The sequence below is a fragment of the Otolemur garnettii genome, unplaced genomic scaffold (assembly GCF_000181295.1).
Source record: "Otolemur garnettii isolate 467f Iridium unplaced genomic scaffold, OtoGar3 scaffold00218, whole genome shotgun sequence".
Classification (NCBI taxonomy): domain Eukaryota; kingdom Metazoa; phylum Chordata; class Mammalia; order Primates; family Galagidae; genus Otolemur; species Otolemur garnettii.
In genome coordinates, this window is record NW_003852613.1 from 1,983,119 (window position 1) to 2,000,728 (window position 17,610).

At 54.5% G+C, this 17,610-nt stretch overlaps 1 protein-coding gene across 1 annotated transcript in view; it reads left to right on the forward strand.

Moving 5' to 3' along the window:
• TANGO2 (transport and golgi organization 2 homolog) overlaps positions 1-16,532 on the forward strand; it is a 33,572-nt gene extending 17,040 nt beyond the window's left edge. The window contains exons 3-9 of the mRNA XM_003801710.3: positions 1,466-1,554; positions 6,446-6,565; positions 7,255-7,369; positions 9,707-9,777; positions 13,485-13,638; positions 14,697-14,801; positions 15,649-16,532. Coding sequence (XP_003801758.1) covers positions 1,466-1,554; positions 6,446-6,565; positions 7,255-7,369; positions 9,707-9,777; positions 13,485-13,638; positions 14,697-14,801; positions 15,649-15,769 — 775 coding nt within the window. The 3' untranslated portion in view covers positions 15,770-16,532. The remainder of the gene's footprint in view (positions 1-1,465; positions 1,555-6,445; positions 6,566-7,254; positions 7,370-9,706; positions 9,778-13,484; positions 13,639-14,696; positions 14,802-15,648) is intronic.
• Positions 16,533-17,610: the final 1,078 nt, after the last annotated feature.

Below are 17,610 nucleotides of genomic sequence, written 5' to 3' on the forward strand. Positions count from 1 at the left end.
TTAAGCAATCCTTTTGCCTCAGTCTCCCAAGTAGCTGGGACAACAGGTGCCCACCACAGTGCCAAGTTATTTTTAGAACCAGGGTCTCACTCTTGCTCAGGCTGGTCTTGAACTCCTGACCTCAAGCAATCCACCTGCCTCAGCCTCCCAGAGTGCCAAGATTACAAGTTCGAGCCACTGTGGCTCCAGCTCTTTATTATAATTTCACATTTCACCACAAGGCAGTGGTATTTCATGAACTCAATATACAGTAATCAATACGAAAATTATTTTTAAACACTTGTCAAGATCTCAACACAGCAGCTTGGTTTCAGGCTCACAACATGACATCTGCCCACTACAAGCTCATGTTCCTGGGAGCTGTGCACTCTTCACGTACAGTGCAGACCCCAGAGGGTCTTCACCTCCACGTGCGGTGCTCAGAGGGTCTTCCAGCCATCACTTCTTTGACCCACAGATCCGACTGACACTGCAGGGACTGCCCCTTTTACCTGCAGTCGGTTCTGTGTCCACACTTACTTTTCAGTTGCCAACCTGGGACTTGAAACTCAGTTTTCTACCCCTAAAACCATAGCTCTTAAAAATTTTATAGTGTTTAGGAGGCCAAGATGAGTGGATCACCTGAGCTCGGAGTTCGATATCAGCTTGAGCAAAGATGGAGACCTCATCTCTACAAAAAAAGAGAAAAGATTAGCCAGGGATGGTGGCATGAGGCCTTAGTTAGTCCCAGCCCCTGGGAGGCTGAGGCAGGAAGATTGCTTGAGCCCGGGAGACTGAGTTTGCAGTGAGCTGTGATAACCCCACCACACTCTGGATGGGCAACAGAGGGAGACTTCCTCTCAAAAAAAAAAAAATTTGACAGTGTCTTTCCTAATTGCAAAAGAAATACTTATTTGATTCATAATGCAAAAAACTAGTAAAACAGAAAAGTCATTCACTATCACCCACCTCCTATCTCTCTACCCAAAAAAAAATCCTGCCAGAAAGCGCAGGACAGGGCACCCTCAGAGGCTCCCACATTCCTGCACTCAACGTGTGCCTTGAGCTCATGTGTCCAGCCACCCACAGGCTTGCTGTGTGCATGCTCAGGGAAGAGGACAGATGGACAGAAGGAGAGGCAGCGGCCATGCTGCAGCTTGGGCTCCTGGGGAATGCTTGGTGCATCCTCTTGGGGACCGAGGCTATTCTACAGGGCCCAGGGACCCACCTCCTGCTGCTGAGTGGTGTGGACATGCGTCCTTACAGGGCTCCTGCCTTTCCTTGTGTCCTGGTCACAGACCCTCCAGGAGTATTTCTAGAGCCCCTGGGCCCTTCGTCCGAGCAGGTGCAGTGAGGGTTAGAGGCTTCCTGTCCTTGTGGGACTTGGCTGTGTTGCCCCTGATGCTGATTTTATATATTCAAAAGTGGAAAAACCATGGCTTCCCTATTTCCCTCTAAGACTCACAGTGGTGCCTTCCTCCCACAGGCTCATCCTGGCAGCCAACAGGGATGAATTCTACAGCAGACCGTCCAAGTTAGCGGACTTCTGGGGCAACAGCAACGAGGTGCTCAGTGGTGAGTCTTCCCTCATGCCTGGTAGGTGGCGGGTGGCGGCTCCGTGTGGCTTCAGTGGCCCTTGCTGCAAGCCCACAGCGGTCCCTATAGTGAGCACCATGGCTTTTGAGTGCATATGTGGCACATGTGAGTAGACACTGATGGGCCTTGGGGTCCGGGCCAGCCCCAGCACTGGGCCCTCTAAGTACCTCTTTCCAAAGACATGGGGACACATAGGATCCCTGTCACGCGGAAGGACTGGCCGGCTTTATTTGGCTCCATCCTTTCGCTGTGGGCATGTGGTTGGATTCGTGGATGGAATGGGGAACAGGTCTGTACTCTGTCACTTTGTGCAACACCCCCGTGGTGTGTGAGTGTCCACATGTGTGTCTGTATTCATGCATTCATGCTTCTGCTGGTGCACAAGCACCTTGCCCTGGGGCAAGCTGTCCTGAGCTTGGGAAACAGAGGTGCCAGAGGGCACATGTGGGTGGGGAGCGGGCCTGAAACCTGCACCTACCCCAGGCCTGTGCTGTGAGAGGAGTTCCTGCAGGGCAGACATGGAGTGGGCAGCTGTGTCCCCATCCCTCCCATACACAGCCTCAGTGAGGTCCTGGTGGACAAGAAGCTGTTCTGTACACTGGGTGGGCAGTAGTCTCCTTGGAAGGTGTGTGGAGCCGGCCAGACCAGGATCCCTCTGCCTGTGGGCTGGGTGCCAGGTAGGCCCAAGGCGGCCTGCCATTTCCGACAGAGGTGCCCCAGGGTGTCTGCCCAGGCCAGGCATGTGGTCTTATAAGTCTGCGATGCTGGTATGCTCCACCTCCTAGGTCCCCACGTGTGATGTGTAACTGCTCAAGTGTGGCATCTGAACAGAGGTACCCTTCTGTGGCCCAGCAGTGGTATGAGGAGAGCACTGCCAGGGCTTGATGGTCCCAGCACTGTGGAGAGGATGAGAGTTGGGAGACTGAGGCAGGGCAGAAGGGCCTGAAGGACTGGCAGCTAGTGTGATTCAGGACAGCTGTGTACAAGGGGTGAGGAGTCTGGCGCTCTGGGCTGTGTCTTGGCCACATCAGAACCTGTGTGGGAGACTCTGGAGGTGCCTAGATGTCTGCAGCATGAGGCTGTGGGAGTGGCTGTACAGAGGGCAGGGGTGGGGCCTCTGTCCAGAGTTGAAGGCTCATAGCCCACAGGGTGTTGTGGGGTGCCCTCAACTGGGCTGACCATGGCTCTCCCAGAAGAGGGAGCTGTAGAAGGCCTGTGGCACAGTAAAGACACTTGCAAGCCATCCCAGGCTTGGTGGACAGTGGTATGCAGGTACAGGGGGCCCAGCAAGGGCCAGGGGCTGATGCCCTCAAGAAGTGGGAGGTTTATAGATGAGGACTTGGGGGCTCAAACAGAGGGTTACCCTCAACCACTGTGGCTGCCCATCTCTCCTTGGCATCCAGGGCTGTTCCCCTGAATGGCTGCCGACCCAGCTGGGGAGCGCCAGCCTCCAGGAATTGTTCACCCTTGTGTGGCCTGGTGGCAGCTGGCACACCAGTGCACACTGGCTCCCACCAAGCGGCAGAGTGGCCATGCCGATAAGCTCTGCACCCTCTCTGCCTGGCATTGCCACATTGTGTGTCCAAATTTAGGCTGGTAAGTAGTTTTCCAGGTGTGGTGCTTGAGCCAGTAACATCAGCATTACTGGAGAACTTGTTAGAAATGCAGACCATCAGATTTGTAAAAAGTTGGCTATTCTTCAAGTATTGTGTATGTGTGTGACAGTGTCATTTGCCAAAAATATTTTTTCTGCCTCCTGCTATCTCTTCATCTCTGTCCCTCTTTTTCTCTGTGCCTCCATATATTAGTTCATGGAGGTTGCCCCACCCCCAGGTGAGGTTCTGTCTTCTTTTACCAGTGCCACCTGGATCCTGAGGTCTTCCAGGCTGGCGTCTGGACATAGGCAGCATCCCCCGCTCTGCCTGGGCGCTGGCAGCTCTGCCCCTGGCCTTGGGCAGTTTCCTGACACACATGCTCGTCAGATCTCTGGGATCCCTGTGCAGCTCGCCCCTCTCTGGTCTTCTGTGCCATCATCTCAGTCTGTCTGTGTTGCTGTAAGGGACTACACGAGGATGCATGAAAGAGAAGAGGTTTATTTGGCTTAGGCTTCTGTGGTTCCCAGTGGATGCATCAGCTGTGTCTAGGGTGAGGGCCTCAGGCTGCTTCTGCTCATGGCGCATGTGTAGAGACCATACCTGGAGAGGGGAAGAGGTGGGAGGAGAGAGGTGTGTGACTCTGGAGAACTAACAGTGAGAAGGCACCAAGCCCCTCATGACCCACACGCCTCCATCAGGCCCTCTCTTCAGCTCAGGGGATTTGTGCTGGGTCCCGGAGGCTCCCCGGCCACGGGCTCTCCTTGTTTCCTGCCTCTCAGATCCTTCATCTTAGCACCCATTGATTCATGTATTTTACTTTTTGGTTTGTTTTTAAGTGGAAAGGCAAATCTGGTCCCTGTTCCTTGGTCAGACCTGGAAGTTTCACTCAATTTTTTTAAATTATTGATTTGTAAGAGTTCTTTATACATTCTGGATATGGGTTCTCTAGTGGATAACGTATCTCCTATTCATTTCTTCAGTGATCATCTATCTTTGGGTGAACCGAATGTTTTATTTTAACAAAGCGTAGTTTCTTCTTTTATTGTTTGTTCTTCTTGTGTCTTATCTAAAATGCCTTTGCCAACATTAAGGTCACAGTGATATTTCCCTTTGCTTCTAGAAGCCCGCCTTTGGATTTTATGTCTTGGTTTCTGAGTTATTTGGAGTTAATTCTTTAACATGGTGTGAGATAGAGGTTGATATCCAGTCCCTACCCCCATCTTCCTGGTTTTCCAGCATCATTTATTAAATGGATGTCCTTGGGCCTGCTGTGTTATTAAGGCAACTTGCCATCTTTTGAAAGGACTGGTGGATCTGATGCAAGCACGTGGGTCTGTCTGGACTCACTTGTGCCCCATTGATCAGCCACTGCCACACTAGCTTGGTTACCGCTGCCTAAGTTTTTTTTTTTTTTTTTGTAGAGACAGTTTCACTTTATCGCCCATGGTACAGTGCCGTGGCGTCACACAGCTCACGGCAACCTCCAACTCCTGGGCTTATGCGATTCTCTTGCCTCAGCCTCCTGAGTAGCTGAGACATCAGGTGCCCGCCACAACACCCAGCTATTTTTTTGTTGCAGTTTGGCCAGGGCCAGATTTGAACCCTCCACCATCGGCATATGGGGCCGGCACCTTGCCCACTGAGCCATAGGCACCGTCCTTTTTGCTTGGAGGCGGGGAGAGAATATTACTTTGTCACTCAAATTAGAGTGCCATGGCCTCAGCTTCAAACTCCTGAACTCAAATGATCCTCCTGCCTCAGCCTCCTGTGTAGCTGGGACTACATGTATCTGCTACCACACCCATCTAATTTTTAGTAGAGATAGGGTCTTGCTTTGCTCAGGCTGGTCTCCAATTTCTGAGCACAAACAATCCTCCCACCTCTATCTCCCAGAGTGCTGGAACCACAGGCATGACCCACCACACCTGGCCAATCACTGATGCTTTTTAGTAAGTCTGGAAATCAGGCAGTGTGAGTCTTCCAGCTCTGTTCTTTTTCAAGACTGTTTTTGGCCATTCTGGCTCCTTTACAAATGCATGTATATTTAGAGAGTCAGTCTGTTACTCTCTATAAAACAAAAAGTCTGCTGGGATTTTGATAGGGATGGTGTTGGATCCTTGGGTGACTTGGGGAGGAGTATCATCACCTTAACAATGCTGAGTCATCCAGACAGTAGATTTGTACACCTCTCCTTAAATCAGGTCGGCTCAACCTCACACTCTCAGTGGTACCCTGTGGTTTTTGACCCTAGCTATCAACCATCTTTTGGTTAAATGTTTTCCTAAATGTTTTGTTTTTATCTAAGTATTTTTTTTTTTTTGAGACAGAGTCTTACTATGTTACCCTCAGTAGAGTGCTGTGGTGTCACAGTTCATAACAGCCTCAAACTCTCGGGCTTAAGTGATTCTCTTGCCTCAGCCACCCAAGTAGCTGGGACTATAGGCACCTGCCACAACGCCTGGCTTTTTTTTTTTTTTTTTTTACAGTTTTTGGCCTGGGCCGAGATTGAACCTGCCACCTCCGGTGGATTCAAACCCAGCTCGGGCCAGCTAAACAACGGCAACAAAAAAGTAGCCAGGCTTTGTGGCAGGCACCTATAGTCTCAGCTACTTGGGAGGCTGAGGCAAAAGAATTGCTTAAGCACAAGAGTATGAGGTTTCTGTGAACTGTGATGCCACAGCACTTTACTGAGGTCAACAAAGTGAGACTCTGTCTCAAAAAAAAAAAGTAATAATAATAACATTTTAATGACTCGAGACATTTTTGTTCCAATCTTTCGGTGAGAGTGACCTTCTATCTTCTAGTCTAGAAAGGCACCCCCCTGCAGCTTTAGGATTTTTTTCAGCAGCCTGTCACAGCTTGAGCCTGTGGCTGGCCTGGTGGTTATCACTAACCTGGCCCTGACCCCACAGATGAGGTGGGTGGTAGATGGCCTGGGCATGTACCCAGCTCCTCATGTGACACCATCCCAGGGTCCTGTAGGCCTGCTAGGGGTGGAGCCTGCTGGGGGGGACAGCTAGTATCTTTGTACCTGCTCTAGGACTTGCGGTTGGAGCCTGGGGAAGTCCAAGTGCAAGGCTGTGTTCCATTCTCCACGTGTAGCCCGCTGGGTTTCAGGGCCTAAGGTTGGCATTGGGATGGGTGTCTTCAGAGGTGCAGGGTGGAGCCTTAGGAAGGAGCTGAGCGGTGCATGCGTCTCCCTGGAGCTGGATGGGAATGGGATGGAGGAACTGAATGAGTGGTGCTGCTAATAGTGACACTGTTGTTCACTATAGGGCTCGACATGGAGGAGGGGAAGGAAGGAGGCACGTGGCTGGGCATCAGCACACGGGGAAAGCTGGCGGCACTCACCAACTACCTGCAGCCACGGCTGGACCGTGAGGCCCGGGGCCGAGGTATGGTGAGTGGGGTTGGGAGGGGCCTCAGCAGGGGTGAGACCAAGGTACAGGCAGAGGGCAGGGTCAAGCTAAGGCAGTGGACCCTACGGTATGCTAGGGTACCTTGAGGCAGGGGCAGGGCCAAGGTACAGTTGAGGGGCAGGCTAAGCCCCTGTGGCAGTGGCTGTCTAGAGAGAGCCACTGCCACAGGTGGTCTATGGGTTCATTGGCAGATACAGCAGGGGGAATGGACCCCGGAGGTGCCCTGCGGTATCACTGGGGAGCCGCCCTTAGCCTGGCTCATGCAGTGCTGGTACAGCCATGGTTTTTCCTTATCTGTGGGTTGTCTGGAGCTCAGGTGCCTTTCCCAAGGGGAAACTTCGGTGGATACACTTTGTCCCCACTGAAGGTTCTGTTTCCCTTGGTGCTAGATTTCTGTATGGAGACAGGATGGGGGAAATTTTTTCAAAACCAAAATAAACAGAGCTCTCAGGGCTAAATCCTGAGGCAGCTGGGTAGAACAGGGATGTGGCTGACTCTACAAGTGGTTCTGGTCGCAGGGCTCCGGCTGGACCCTACCTGTGCACTCCTGCAGGGAGGGCTTGTCAGGGAGAGGGGCTCCTCCCTGCCGCACTACCCTTGCTGGGCACTGCTCCCTGGAGTCTTCCTCCCTTCTCAGCCATTGGGCGTCTGTCCCCTGCCCATAGGAGAACTCGTGACCCATTTTCTGACCACTGACATGGACAGCTTGTCCTACCTGAAGAAGGTCTCTATGGAGGGCCACCTGTACAACGGCTTCAACCTCATAGCAGCCGACCTCAGGTGTGTCTGCTGGGCGGGGAGTGGCGGCCTTGCCCTCAGCCTCATTGGAAAGGCACTTCCACTTGGGGCGAGCTATGGATGCCTGAGAAGCCTCTTCAGAGATGTCACCCCCAGTGGCTTGGCAGGCGTCCTGTGGACCCTGTGTGCGGTAGACACACCAACTCAAGGACTTGGGAATAGAGCATGGGGGCTTCCTGTGACAGTATGGGAGCTGCTGGGTCCCTGCCTTCAGGGAGCCTGAGTCTGTGGATGGAATGGCCCCAGTTGGGTGTCCCCCCAATGGTGGGGAGTCCTGGCCAGGAAAGCTAGGGTGTTGTGCTCATGGTAGAGGTGCACCACAGAGCTGAGGAGGTTCTGTGTGCTTTACCTTCGGCAAGGTGAGCGTCTCCCCCGACCCCTGCACTGTCCTCCCTCCTCCTGGGTCCCCAACTGTCAGCACAGTGTGGCCGGCCTATGTCTAGATGCCAGTCCTGAGACTGCCCCTTCTACGAGGCAGCTCTATGACCTCTGTCCTGGCCCTCGAGCTCCTGGCCCACTATTTCTCAAGCATCTGTTGCACATGGCAACTGCCCTCAAGATGGGGCTGCATGAGTTACAGTGTCCCCAGGGTGGGTACTGGTGCTGGGCACTGCTGCCTGGAGCCTCCTCCCCCCTCATGTCTCCACACCTATGGGGACAAAGTCCGTGCTCTCTGTGCTTCCCAAACTGTGGGACCACTTGGGTCTCAGTGGTTCCGTCTAGGCCTGACCCTGCCCCAGGAGACCAGACCTGTGGCTGTGATACCAGTGGGACTGGACTCAGCAGCCTGTCATGGCTAGCACTGAGGTTGCCATGCTCAGAGCACCTGTATGGGCAGGTGGCACCTGCAGTCAAGGAGGGCTTAGGGTCTTCAGAGCCTCAGCAGCTCTCCTGGCTGCCAGAGACTACAGGGTGGGGTCTACCCTCTAGTTCCCAGACAAAGAGGCCAGGCAGCATCCAGGGAGCAGAAGGGCAGAGGCTGGAGGGTGGGAGTGAGAGAGGCCAGTGAGCAGCCCTGCTGGTGAGTGCCAGTGAGGATACCCAGGCCTGGAAGGGAGAAAGGCTCATCCTGGGTCACACCCACCTTCTGCCTAGCCTGAGGCGGCACTGGGGCCCTCATTGTGGGTGCCCAGTTCTGCAGATCCTTACACAAAATGTTCAAAAGAGCCTTTGCCTGCAAACAAAATCTCTGAACTCATTAGCCAGATGTCTTAAGAAAGTTGCCAAAGGCTGTACATACTGGGTAGAATGCTAATGCAGATTGGATGTTCTAGAACAGTGGTTCTCAACTTCCCTGATGCCGCAATGTATTTTGATTGTTAAAAAAGGGTTGCGACCCACAGGTTGAGAACCGCTATTCTAGAAGCTGCTGGGATGTGGGGCGGGGCTGCCTGGTGGCAGCATTGCAGGAGGAAGGCAGGCTCCAGGCACCGGTGATGGCCTTTTCCCTGGGTCCATTTGTTCTGAAAGCACAGGACTCCATGTCCAGCATCCAACTCAGGAAGGCCACAAAGAGTCCCTCTTTAGTTTGCACAAAAGGCATTCCAAGTTCTAGAAGATTTACAGTGGCATTGAGGAACAAGAACATTTTCAGGCTTGGCACCCATAACTCAGCAGGTAGGGCTCTGGCCACATACACTGGGGACTGGCAGGTTCGAACCCAGCCCAGGCCTGCTAAAAACAACAATGACAACTACAACAAAAAAATGGCCAGGCATTGTGGCAGGCGCCCAGCCACTTGGGAGGCTGGGGCAAGAGAATTGCTTAAGCCCAAGAGTCTGAGGTTGCTGCGAGCTGTGCCACCACAGCATGGCACTCTACCAGGGACAACATAATGAGATTGTCTCAAAAAAACCCAACAAAAAAAAGAACGTTTTCATCTGGGGAGTATTGTAACTATTTAAAAGTCCATGCTTAGGACATGAGAGGAAGAGAGCAAGACCTTTGGTTCTTTGTTCTGAAGCCTCCTTCACCCTCGGGCCTCCTGTCCAGAGGCCTCAGAGATGCGCCCCATGGCCTGTGGAGGATCTGTTGGAGGGGTGAGTGGGGGTGGGGTCAGCCCTGCAGTCATCACCACAGGCCACCTGCATGCCAGAGCCATGAGGCCTTCAGAGAGGCAGGAGGTCTTTAGATGCTATTCCTCCAGGGCTGGTGGTCCCCAGGGTGAGCCAGGAGTGAGCCTGATGCTGGGAAGCAGCCTGGGTCTCCATGTCTCTGCTTCTCAGGCTCCTCTGTACTGGGACAGGGCTGTGGGTTTGCTGGGCAGTGCTGTGGGCTGGATGCCTTGTTACTCCTGTCTGTCTCTCCTCTTATCCACAGCACAACGAGGGGAGATATCATTTGCTACTATGGAAACCGGGGGGATCCTGAGCCTGTTGTCCTGGCGCCAGGTGAGCCTGCGTTGGCAGCCTGACTAGGGTGGGGGTGTGCTTCTGTGCAGGGGACACCCTGTGCTTTGTAAAAGGCCCCACCCCTTTGTAGCATTCTTCTGGGACTGCTCTGCTGGCCATCTGCGTACCTATGGTCTGTATGGGCCTGTGGCCTGCTCTTGCACCCTGCCATTCTCACCACATTGCTCCTGCTATGGGAGGCATGCCCTGCTCTGCTTCCCACTTAGCCCTACTGTTCTGCTGGCCCCCCAGCCCCACCTGCGGCCCCATCTCTGCCCCACCTCCTGTGCCACCTGGCCCAGTGTGCCAGGCTCTGCCTGTCCTTCTCAGCCTTAAGGCCATCACCATCTGGGGCTCTGCAGGGACTCTCCCTGGTTCTCACGTGCACACTGGTGTCTGGCCCTGCTCTCACACATCTCCTGGGCCCGGCCCCTGTCTGCTCCTCCATCTACATCCCCACCCGCCCCATCCACACTCCGTAGCTGGGCCCACCTATGCCCTGACCCTGGCACTGCCCTGCTGCTTGGCCTGAGCCTTCTGCTGGTGCGCCCTTCTGTCCCCTCCCTCGGGTGCCACAATATCCTGGAGGCCTCCTCTGCCCGAGTATACAGAAGGGTGTCACGTTGCTCCACTCTGTGAGCTGCTTCAGGGGGAGGGTGGTATGCATCTTGTTCCAGGACAAAGCAGCACCCTCAGGAAACACGCACAACACTGTCCAGCAGGGCAGTCTGGGTGCATGACACCCGAGCCCAGGCTGAGGCCCCTGTCCCTGCTAGTCACTACCTGCAGCCACATCTCACTGCTTGCATTTTGGGACCATGTGTTCAGATGTCTGCCTGGCCCCTGGACGCCAGCACCCTCAGCGGCCCACAGCCCACCTGCCTCTCAAGGGAAGGTGGAGCTGCAGGGCTTGTCTTGAGTCCCTGGTCTCTGCCCAGCCTACACTGGGGCTGGCTCTCAGCTTCCCATGTCTGCACAGTGGCGTGTTTGCCACAGGTAGGCCTGGCAGCTCAGAGCCTGATGCTGGGTGTCATCTGTGCAAGGTCCCCGTGGGCCAGTTGAGATCCTCAGAGGAGCCATCTTCCTGGAAGTGGCTCTTAGCATGTCCCACACCTGCCCTGCACATGCTGCTGGAGCCCTCTCCTACATGTGGGCTCATCCTGCCAGCCGGCCTCTGAGCCCCTGGTCCTCCCCTCTCAGCCTTGGACAGAGATGTTGGGGCTCAAAGCAGCCTCAATCATGCCCCAAGAGATGGGTGACAAGGCACAGACACAAACGTGAGCAGGAGATGGGGACACGGCCCTGGCTGGTTCCTGGTGTTGTTTGTGCTGGTGAGTGTTGTGGGTCAGGTGTGAGGCAGGACAGGTTTGTGCTCATGGAGGTGGGCTCACAGTTTGCATGTAGCTGGGCTGCTTTGAGCCATGAGTTGGAAACTAAGAGGCACAGAAGGAGACAGAGGCTCCCCCCAGTCTGAACATTGGCTCAGAAACCCTGGGGGTGCAGCTGTGACCACCCCCGTGATTTCTGCTGATTTCTGTCCTGGGGAAGTCCTCTCCATCCACTCCATGTCTCACCTCTCAGCCTTCCCCCGCTGATCAGTGTCACTTTTTTCTTTTTTTATAACAGCTTTATAAGCTATGACTCACACAGCAAGGCTCACCCATTTATATATAGTGTATCCTTCAGTGGATTTCAGTTCATTCACAAAGTTGTGCAGCCATCACTGTTACCTAATTCCAGGGCTCATCAGCTGCCCTGCCTGGGCCATCTCCGCCCCTGGTAACCTTTGATTGGCTTTCTGTCTCAGGATTCGCTATGGGACAGTCCATATGGATGGAGTTGTATACCATGTGGTTTGGGGAACTGACTTCTTCCCCTTACCCTAATGTTCTCAGGGTCTAGTTTACAGAACCCGGATCAGTACTGTGTTTCTTTTTTGGCTAAATAACATTGTACGGATATATGACATTTTGTTTCTGCTTTCTTCCACTGAGGGACACTTGAGTTTCTTCCCCCTTTTGGCTTGCGAATAATGCAGCTGTGAGCCTGTTTGCGTGGACATGTGTTTTCCTGGTTCTGTGTCCATTCATGAGTTGAGGGGCACATGGTTTGTTTCCACCTTTTGACTATTATGAACAAGGCCGTCGGAAACTTGCAGGACAAGTCATGTTTTCATTTCTCTCACTTATACACCTAGGAGTAGAGTTGCTAGATCATATTGGAATTCTGTTTAACTTTCTGGAACTTCCAAACTGTTTTCCAAAGCAGTTGCACCATTTTACATCCCCACCAGCAACACGAGAGTTGCCGTTTCTCTGAATCCTCAGCAACGCTTGCTGCATCCCAGTGGGTGTGAAGTGGTGTCTCCCTGTGGTTTCGATTTGCCTTTCTCTGATGCTGATGCTGTTGAGTGCCTTTGACCTGCCTTTTGGACGTTTGTATGCCTTCTTCAGGGGCAAGTTTATTCAAATTGGTTGTCTTTTTGAACTGTAGGAATTCCTTATACATTCTAGCTAGGGTCTCTTATCAAATACATGATTTGCAAAGATTACCTTCCCTTCTGTACCTTTTCTTTTTATTTTCTTCCTGGAATATTTTGAAGCACAAAGCTTTACATTTTGATGAAGTCCCATTTTTCTATTTTTTGTCTTTTTGTTGCTTCTGCTTTTGGCCTTTGGTCTCTTATCCAAGAAGCCATCATCTAATCTAAGGTCATGGCATTTCAGCCTGTGTTTTCTCCTGAGTTTCATGGTTATAGCTCTTTCACGCAGGTCTCTGGTCCTGCTTGAGTTAACTTCTGTGTATGGTGTGAGGTAGCTGTATTCTTTGCCCATGTGTACCCAGTTGGATGGCCTTTCCATGTCACTGCTGGTAACACCTGTGGCTGGTGATTTGGCTGAGGGGGCTCTTCCCTGGGAGGCACCTGGAGCAACGTCAGACCTGGCTGAGACCTTCGCCTGGAAGTCTGGCAGGGCAGAGGCATCCCTGGTGCATCATAGTTTCCACTGCTCTGAGCAAGCCTGACCTCTGGAGGAGAGGTTCTGAGGGGCCGCTCCACCTCACTGTTGTGACCTGAAAGCCTTTTCCTTTTGGTCACACCCCTATCGCCATTCTGGAAACTTGTTCTGAGAAACCCCAGCACATAGTCCTTGTACCAAGGTCCTGTCAGCTCCCCTAGCCAGGGTCCCAGCTGGTGTGCAGAGGTAGACCATTCTCTGTTAAGGCCTTGGCTGTGGCCTCTAGGTGTGGCTGCCCCCATGAGCTGACATGAATCAGCACTCATTGTGGTGGGTGCCCTCCTGGCTGTAGGCTGCTGACTCTTCCACCCTTGACCTGCTCAGGTGGCCCCTGCCCCTCACTTAGGGATAGGTGAGGTTGGAGGCAGCTCCCTTCCACTGCCCTCTTCACTACCTTTGGATTTCAACTTGCTTGTTCCTTATTTATCCATCCACCCAGGCCACTTGGCCCCTGTGTCCTGGGGTCTCCTGTGGGTCTGTCCCCTGTGCTGAGTTCTATACTCCTCGCCACACACAGAGGTCTGGAATGGGTAGATGGTGCTGGAGCATGGGGTTGGCCTGGCCTCAGTTTCATCTACCTGTGCTACCCATGGCTATACCTGGTACCTCACCCTGTGCTGGGCAGGTGGGGGTCTACCTTGGAATGGCACAGCAGGGCCTCTGCATGGCCAGGCTGACCCCTCCCCACAGGGACCTACGGGCTGAGCAACGCACTGCTGGAGACGCCCTGGAGGAAGCTGTGCTTTGGGAAGCGGCTCTTCCAGGAGGCCGTGGAGCGGTGCCAGGCACTGCCCAAGGATACCCTGGTTGCCCAGCTCCTGGATGTGCTCAGCAATGAAGAGGCGTGAGTTTCCTGGGGCTGAGAGGAAGAAGGCCCTGGAAGTGCCCAGGATGATAGACACGCTGTCTCTTCTGCCTCCCGCCTGCCCCTCTGTGCAGTTGAGGTTTCCAGTGACAGATGGCAAGGCCTGGGCCTGGGCCCTAGGAAGCCCAGTGCTGAGAGATCCAGAGCAGTCTGGTGCTCCCCTCTGCTAGTAGGAAATTCTGGAAGATTCTTTGCAAATCTGGGAGGAAGGGATAAACCACAAAAGCGAGAGCCAGGGGTCAGCATGTCTTGGGGTCCCCAGAGACTGTGGGCTGAGCAGGAGGCAGGGACTTACCACTTGGGAGATGCTGGCCAGAGAAACCCCACTGCTCCTTCACCCTTAGGCCTCCAGGACCCTCAGCTGACCTCCGGGTGGCACCCTTCAGACCCTGGACACCAGGGTCTTGGCCACCCCAGCTAGGGGTCCCAGTGCCTGCCAACACAATCTTACTCCCACCCAGTAAGGTAGCTGCCATGTTCCTCCCTCCTCTCCAAGGCCAGGCATGGGTGCCACATCCAGCATGGGTGACCCTACGTCCACTCCTGGCCATCCAGCTTGCACCCTCAGAGGAGCCCCCATGGCTGCCTCCTGCCCTGGACCTCTGAGCTATGGTCCCAGCCTTCAGCCTTACTATTGCTACCCGCTTTGGGGAACCCCTCCCGGCCTCCTCCCAGCTGAGTGCATGTGGCCCTTAGTCCCTGTGCTGTCCTGGGCAGGCCTGTGATTGGCCCTGTCTGCTTTTGTGGGCAGCTGTAGCCCTGGTGCTGAGTGCCTGGCAAGTCACAGGGCTGGAGTGGACGGGTCCCTGTAGGCCACCTCCCTGGGCAGTTGGAGAGAGCACTGTGCTGCAGGGGCCTGGGCTCAGAGAGGGAGTCGGAGGTGGAAGGGTGGATGGAGATTTGCAGCCATGAGCACAGTGTAGCTGAAATAATCCGTGTGGTTCCTCCCAGCCACTCTCCAAAGCCAGTCAGGATGAAAGGAGGGCCACCCTGATAGACAGCTGAGACTGACTCCTACCCCTCCCCTGTCCTTGCAGACAGCTGCCAGACCCAGCCATTGAGGACCAGGGCCAGGAGTACGTGCGGCCCTTCCTGAGCAAGTACTCGGCCGTGTGTGTGCGCTGCCCAGGCTATGGCACCAGGTACGACAGGGCTGCCCGTGTGGCACCTTCTCGTCCTGCATCCCACCTCCTAGGTTGGAGGGCTAGACTGGCCAAGAAACCAAGCATCCCCATGCTCCATAGCTAGCTGGGACCAGGTTCCTTCTGGCTGAGTGGATTCCAAAGCCCTGTCTAGACAGGCTACAGTGGCCAGCAGACTCCAGGGTTAACTGTCAGGCTCCTGGGGGCCCTGTAGGCTGACCTTCTGTGCCGGTCGAGGGGCAACAGGGAGGCCAGTAGGTGCTGCCCTGTGGCTTCAGGCCCACGGGCTGCCACTGGGGTGGGTGCCCTCCTCGTCCCTCTTAGTGCTGCAGGGTGTCGTCTCCCTCCAACCCGTCCTCTGTCACAGACTTCTTTTTCTGTCACAGGCTTGTTTTCATGACTGTCATGTTTGCTGACGTTAACCCACGTGCATGGGGCAGCAGGTGCCAGGTCTGCTCCCTGGCTGGCTGTGTGGCTACTGGGTCTAGCCCCACAGGGGAACCTCAGTGTATGCTCTCCCTGGGTGGCAGCCTGTATGGTGTCCTGGGTGGGGAAGCACGTGGTCAGCCCACAGGATGCCATGTGAAAGTGGCAGGGCTGGGCTCACACTGCAGGGATGAGCTGGGCAGACTAGCGTGTTTCAGACTTGAAGTGATTGGACTTCCTGGGTGCTGATGCCCAGATGCTCCCCATGTGCCCCACATCCCCAAGGCTATCTGTTGCTCCAGTTATCTGGCACAGGTGTGGGGCTGCCCCTTCTCACCTCCGTCTGGCCCCAGCCATGGCTCTGATAGGTAGTGTAGGGGCTGAGGGACAAAGGGTGACTGTGGGCCCTGTGCCCTTTCAGAACCAACACCATCATCCTTGTGGACACGGATGGCCACGTGACCTTCACCGAGCGCAACATGCTGGACAAGGACCCATCCCGCTGGGAGACCAGTACCCATGAGTTCACTCTGCAGAGCTAGCCCAACAATCTGGGCGCAGCCAGCAGGCTCAGGGAAGGATCACAGGCCAGTTTGGAAGGGAACCCTCCCCAGCCACACTGCACTGCCTGGGACTTGGCCGGCGTCTGCCAGGATCATGGACTTCTGATTTGTGTGTGACCTATCTTGTTCCCCGCACCCAGCTCAGGGTCTGCCCTTATGCCAGTGGGGGACAGTGGAGCCCAACACAGGTCTGGGGCAGGACCAAGAGTGCTGTGAGCACATGAATACACCTGGGCCTCCCCTGCACACATGTAAGATACATGCATACGTGCCTCATAGGCACGTGCACAGGTCCACCATCCTGAGGCTCACGTGCAAAGACTCACGCACACACTTGTGTATCTTTCCTCCTCAGGCACTGTTGGCCAGGTCAAATGACAGAAGTCACCCCTCTCTGGGGGAACTGGGCATGGATTTGCTTCAGTCCCAACTACCAGACCTGCTCCTGAAGAGGACACCAGCCACATTTGGACACAAGCACAAAGAAAGCCCAGTTGATTCAGTGTCCTTACGTGTGCTGGAGTCTTGTGTGTTTGGACAGTCCTGTGTGTGCCAGGTGGTCTTTGTGTATGTGGGGGGCTCTCAGACCCCTGCTTGCCCACCTGGGGCTGTGGGTTCTGGCCGCCCACCTTAGCAATGGGCACAGCCAGCTCCTGCCCTCTTCCTCCTCCTTGCGAGCCAGACTTTGTAGGAGTCTGTACTTGAATATGAGCTGCTGATAATAAAACTCAGGCTGTGGTGAGTGTGTGTGTCCTGAGGCCTGTCCCCGTGTGCCAGCTGTTGGCAGGAGCTACCACGTGTCCTGCAGGAGCTGCTGTGAAGGCCCTGACACCTGCACAAGGCTCTTTCTGTTTCCTCCATTGCTGTGACAGAGCCACGCACCTGGGACACAGTAGGTGCTGGTGTTTACCAGGTGGCCATGGGATTCTGGTCCCCAGGTTGACCATGACATCCCAAGGATGGAGGGAGGGGCAGCAGGGCTAATCTTTCTCAGCCCCTCATGTGTCCAGCACCCTGGAGCACAGGTCCTCGGGTGTGGCTGCACATAAAAAACCCCTGTATCCAATTCTGAACTCCAGGCTTTCCCCTGTCTTTGCAGCTCCCACCAATTTGGCCTTCTTGGATCAGCGAGAGTGCAGAGTAGGAGTGGACCTGCACCATAGCTTCCAAGCCTGGGTGTGGCATGTGCCAAGTTAGCTTGAGGAGGAGCAGGGGCCTCCCTGTCCCTCCCTGCTTCTGCCCTGAACACCCTGCTGGAGCCTGGTGCCCTCCATGGGATCCCAGTGGTGACCAAGCCCATACCTCCAGGCCCAATGCAAAACTGAGGTTCCAAATCCCACATGTGTTTGGTCAAGTCAGGACAACAGGCTTCCAGCTCAGGGCACTACCCCAGCCAACAACGTCTTCTGCCCCAGTACCTACCCGTGTCCTGCACTAGCACTCTATGCCAGCACCTCCACTGCCCTCATCAGGCACACTGCCCTCAGAAAGAGTCTCCCCTGATGTTTGTCTCTACTTTGGAGACCAGACCTGCCCGGGGAAAGCTTTCCAAGCCCTTGTCATGGATCACTTCTCCCCTGCCTGCCCTGGGGCCCCCAAAGAAGGGGCAGCCTAAGGTACAGACTGTTGTTATGAGTTGAGGTGTGTCCACCAAAAACCATATGTTGGTATCCTGACCCCAGTAGGTCAAACTGTGACTGCTTGGAGTCACATCTCTTTACAGAGATGACCAAGATAGAATGCAGTTGTTTGAGGGGGCTCTAATCCTCCAACCCAGCGTGACAGGTGTCCTTATACAAAGAGGAAGATTTGGACACAAG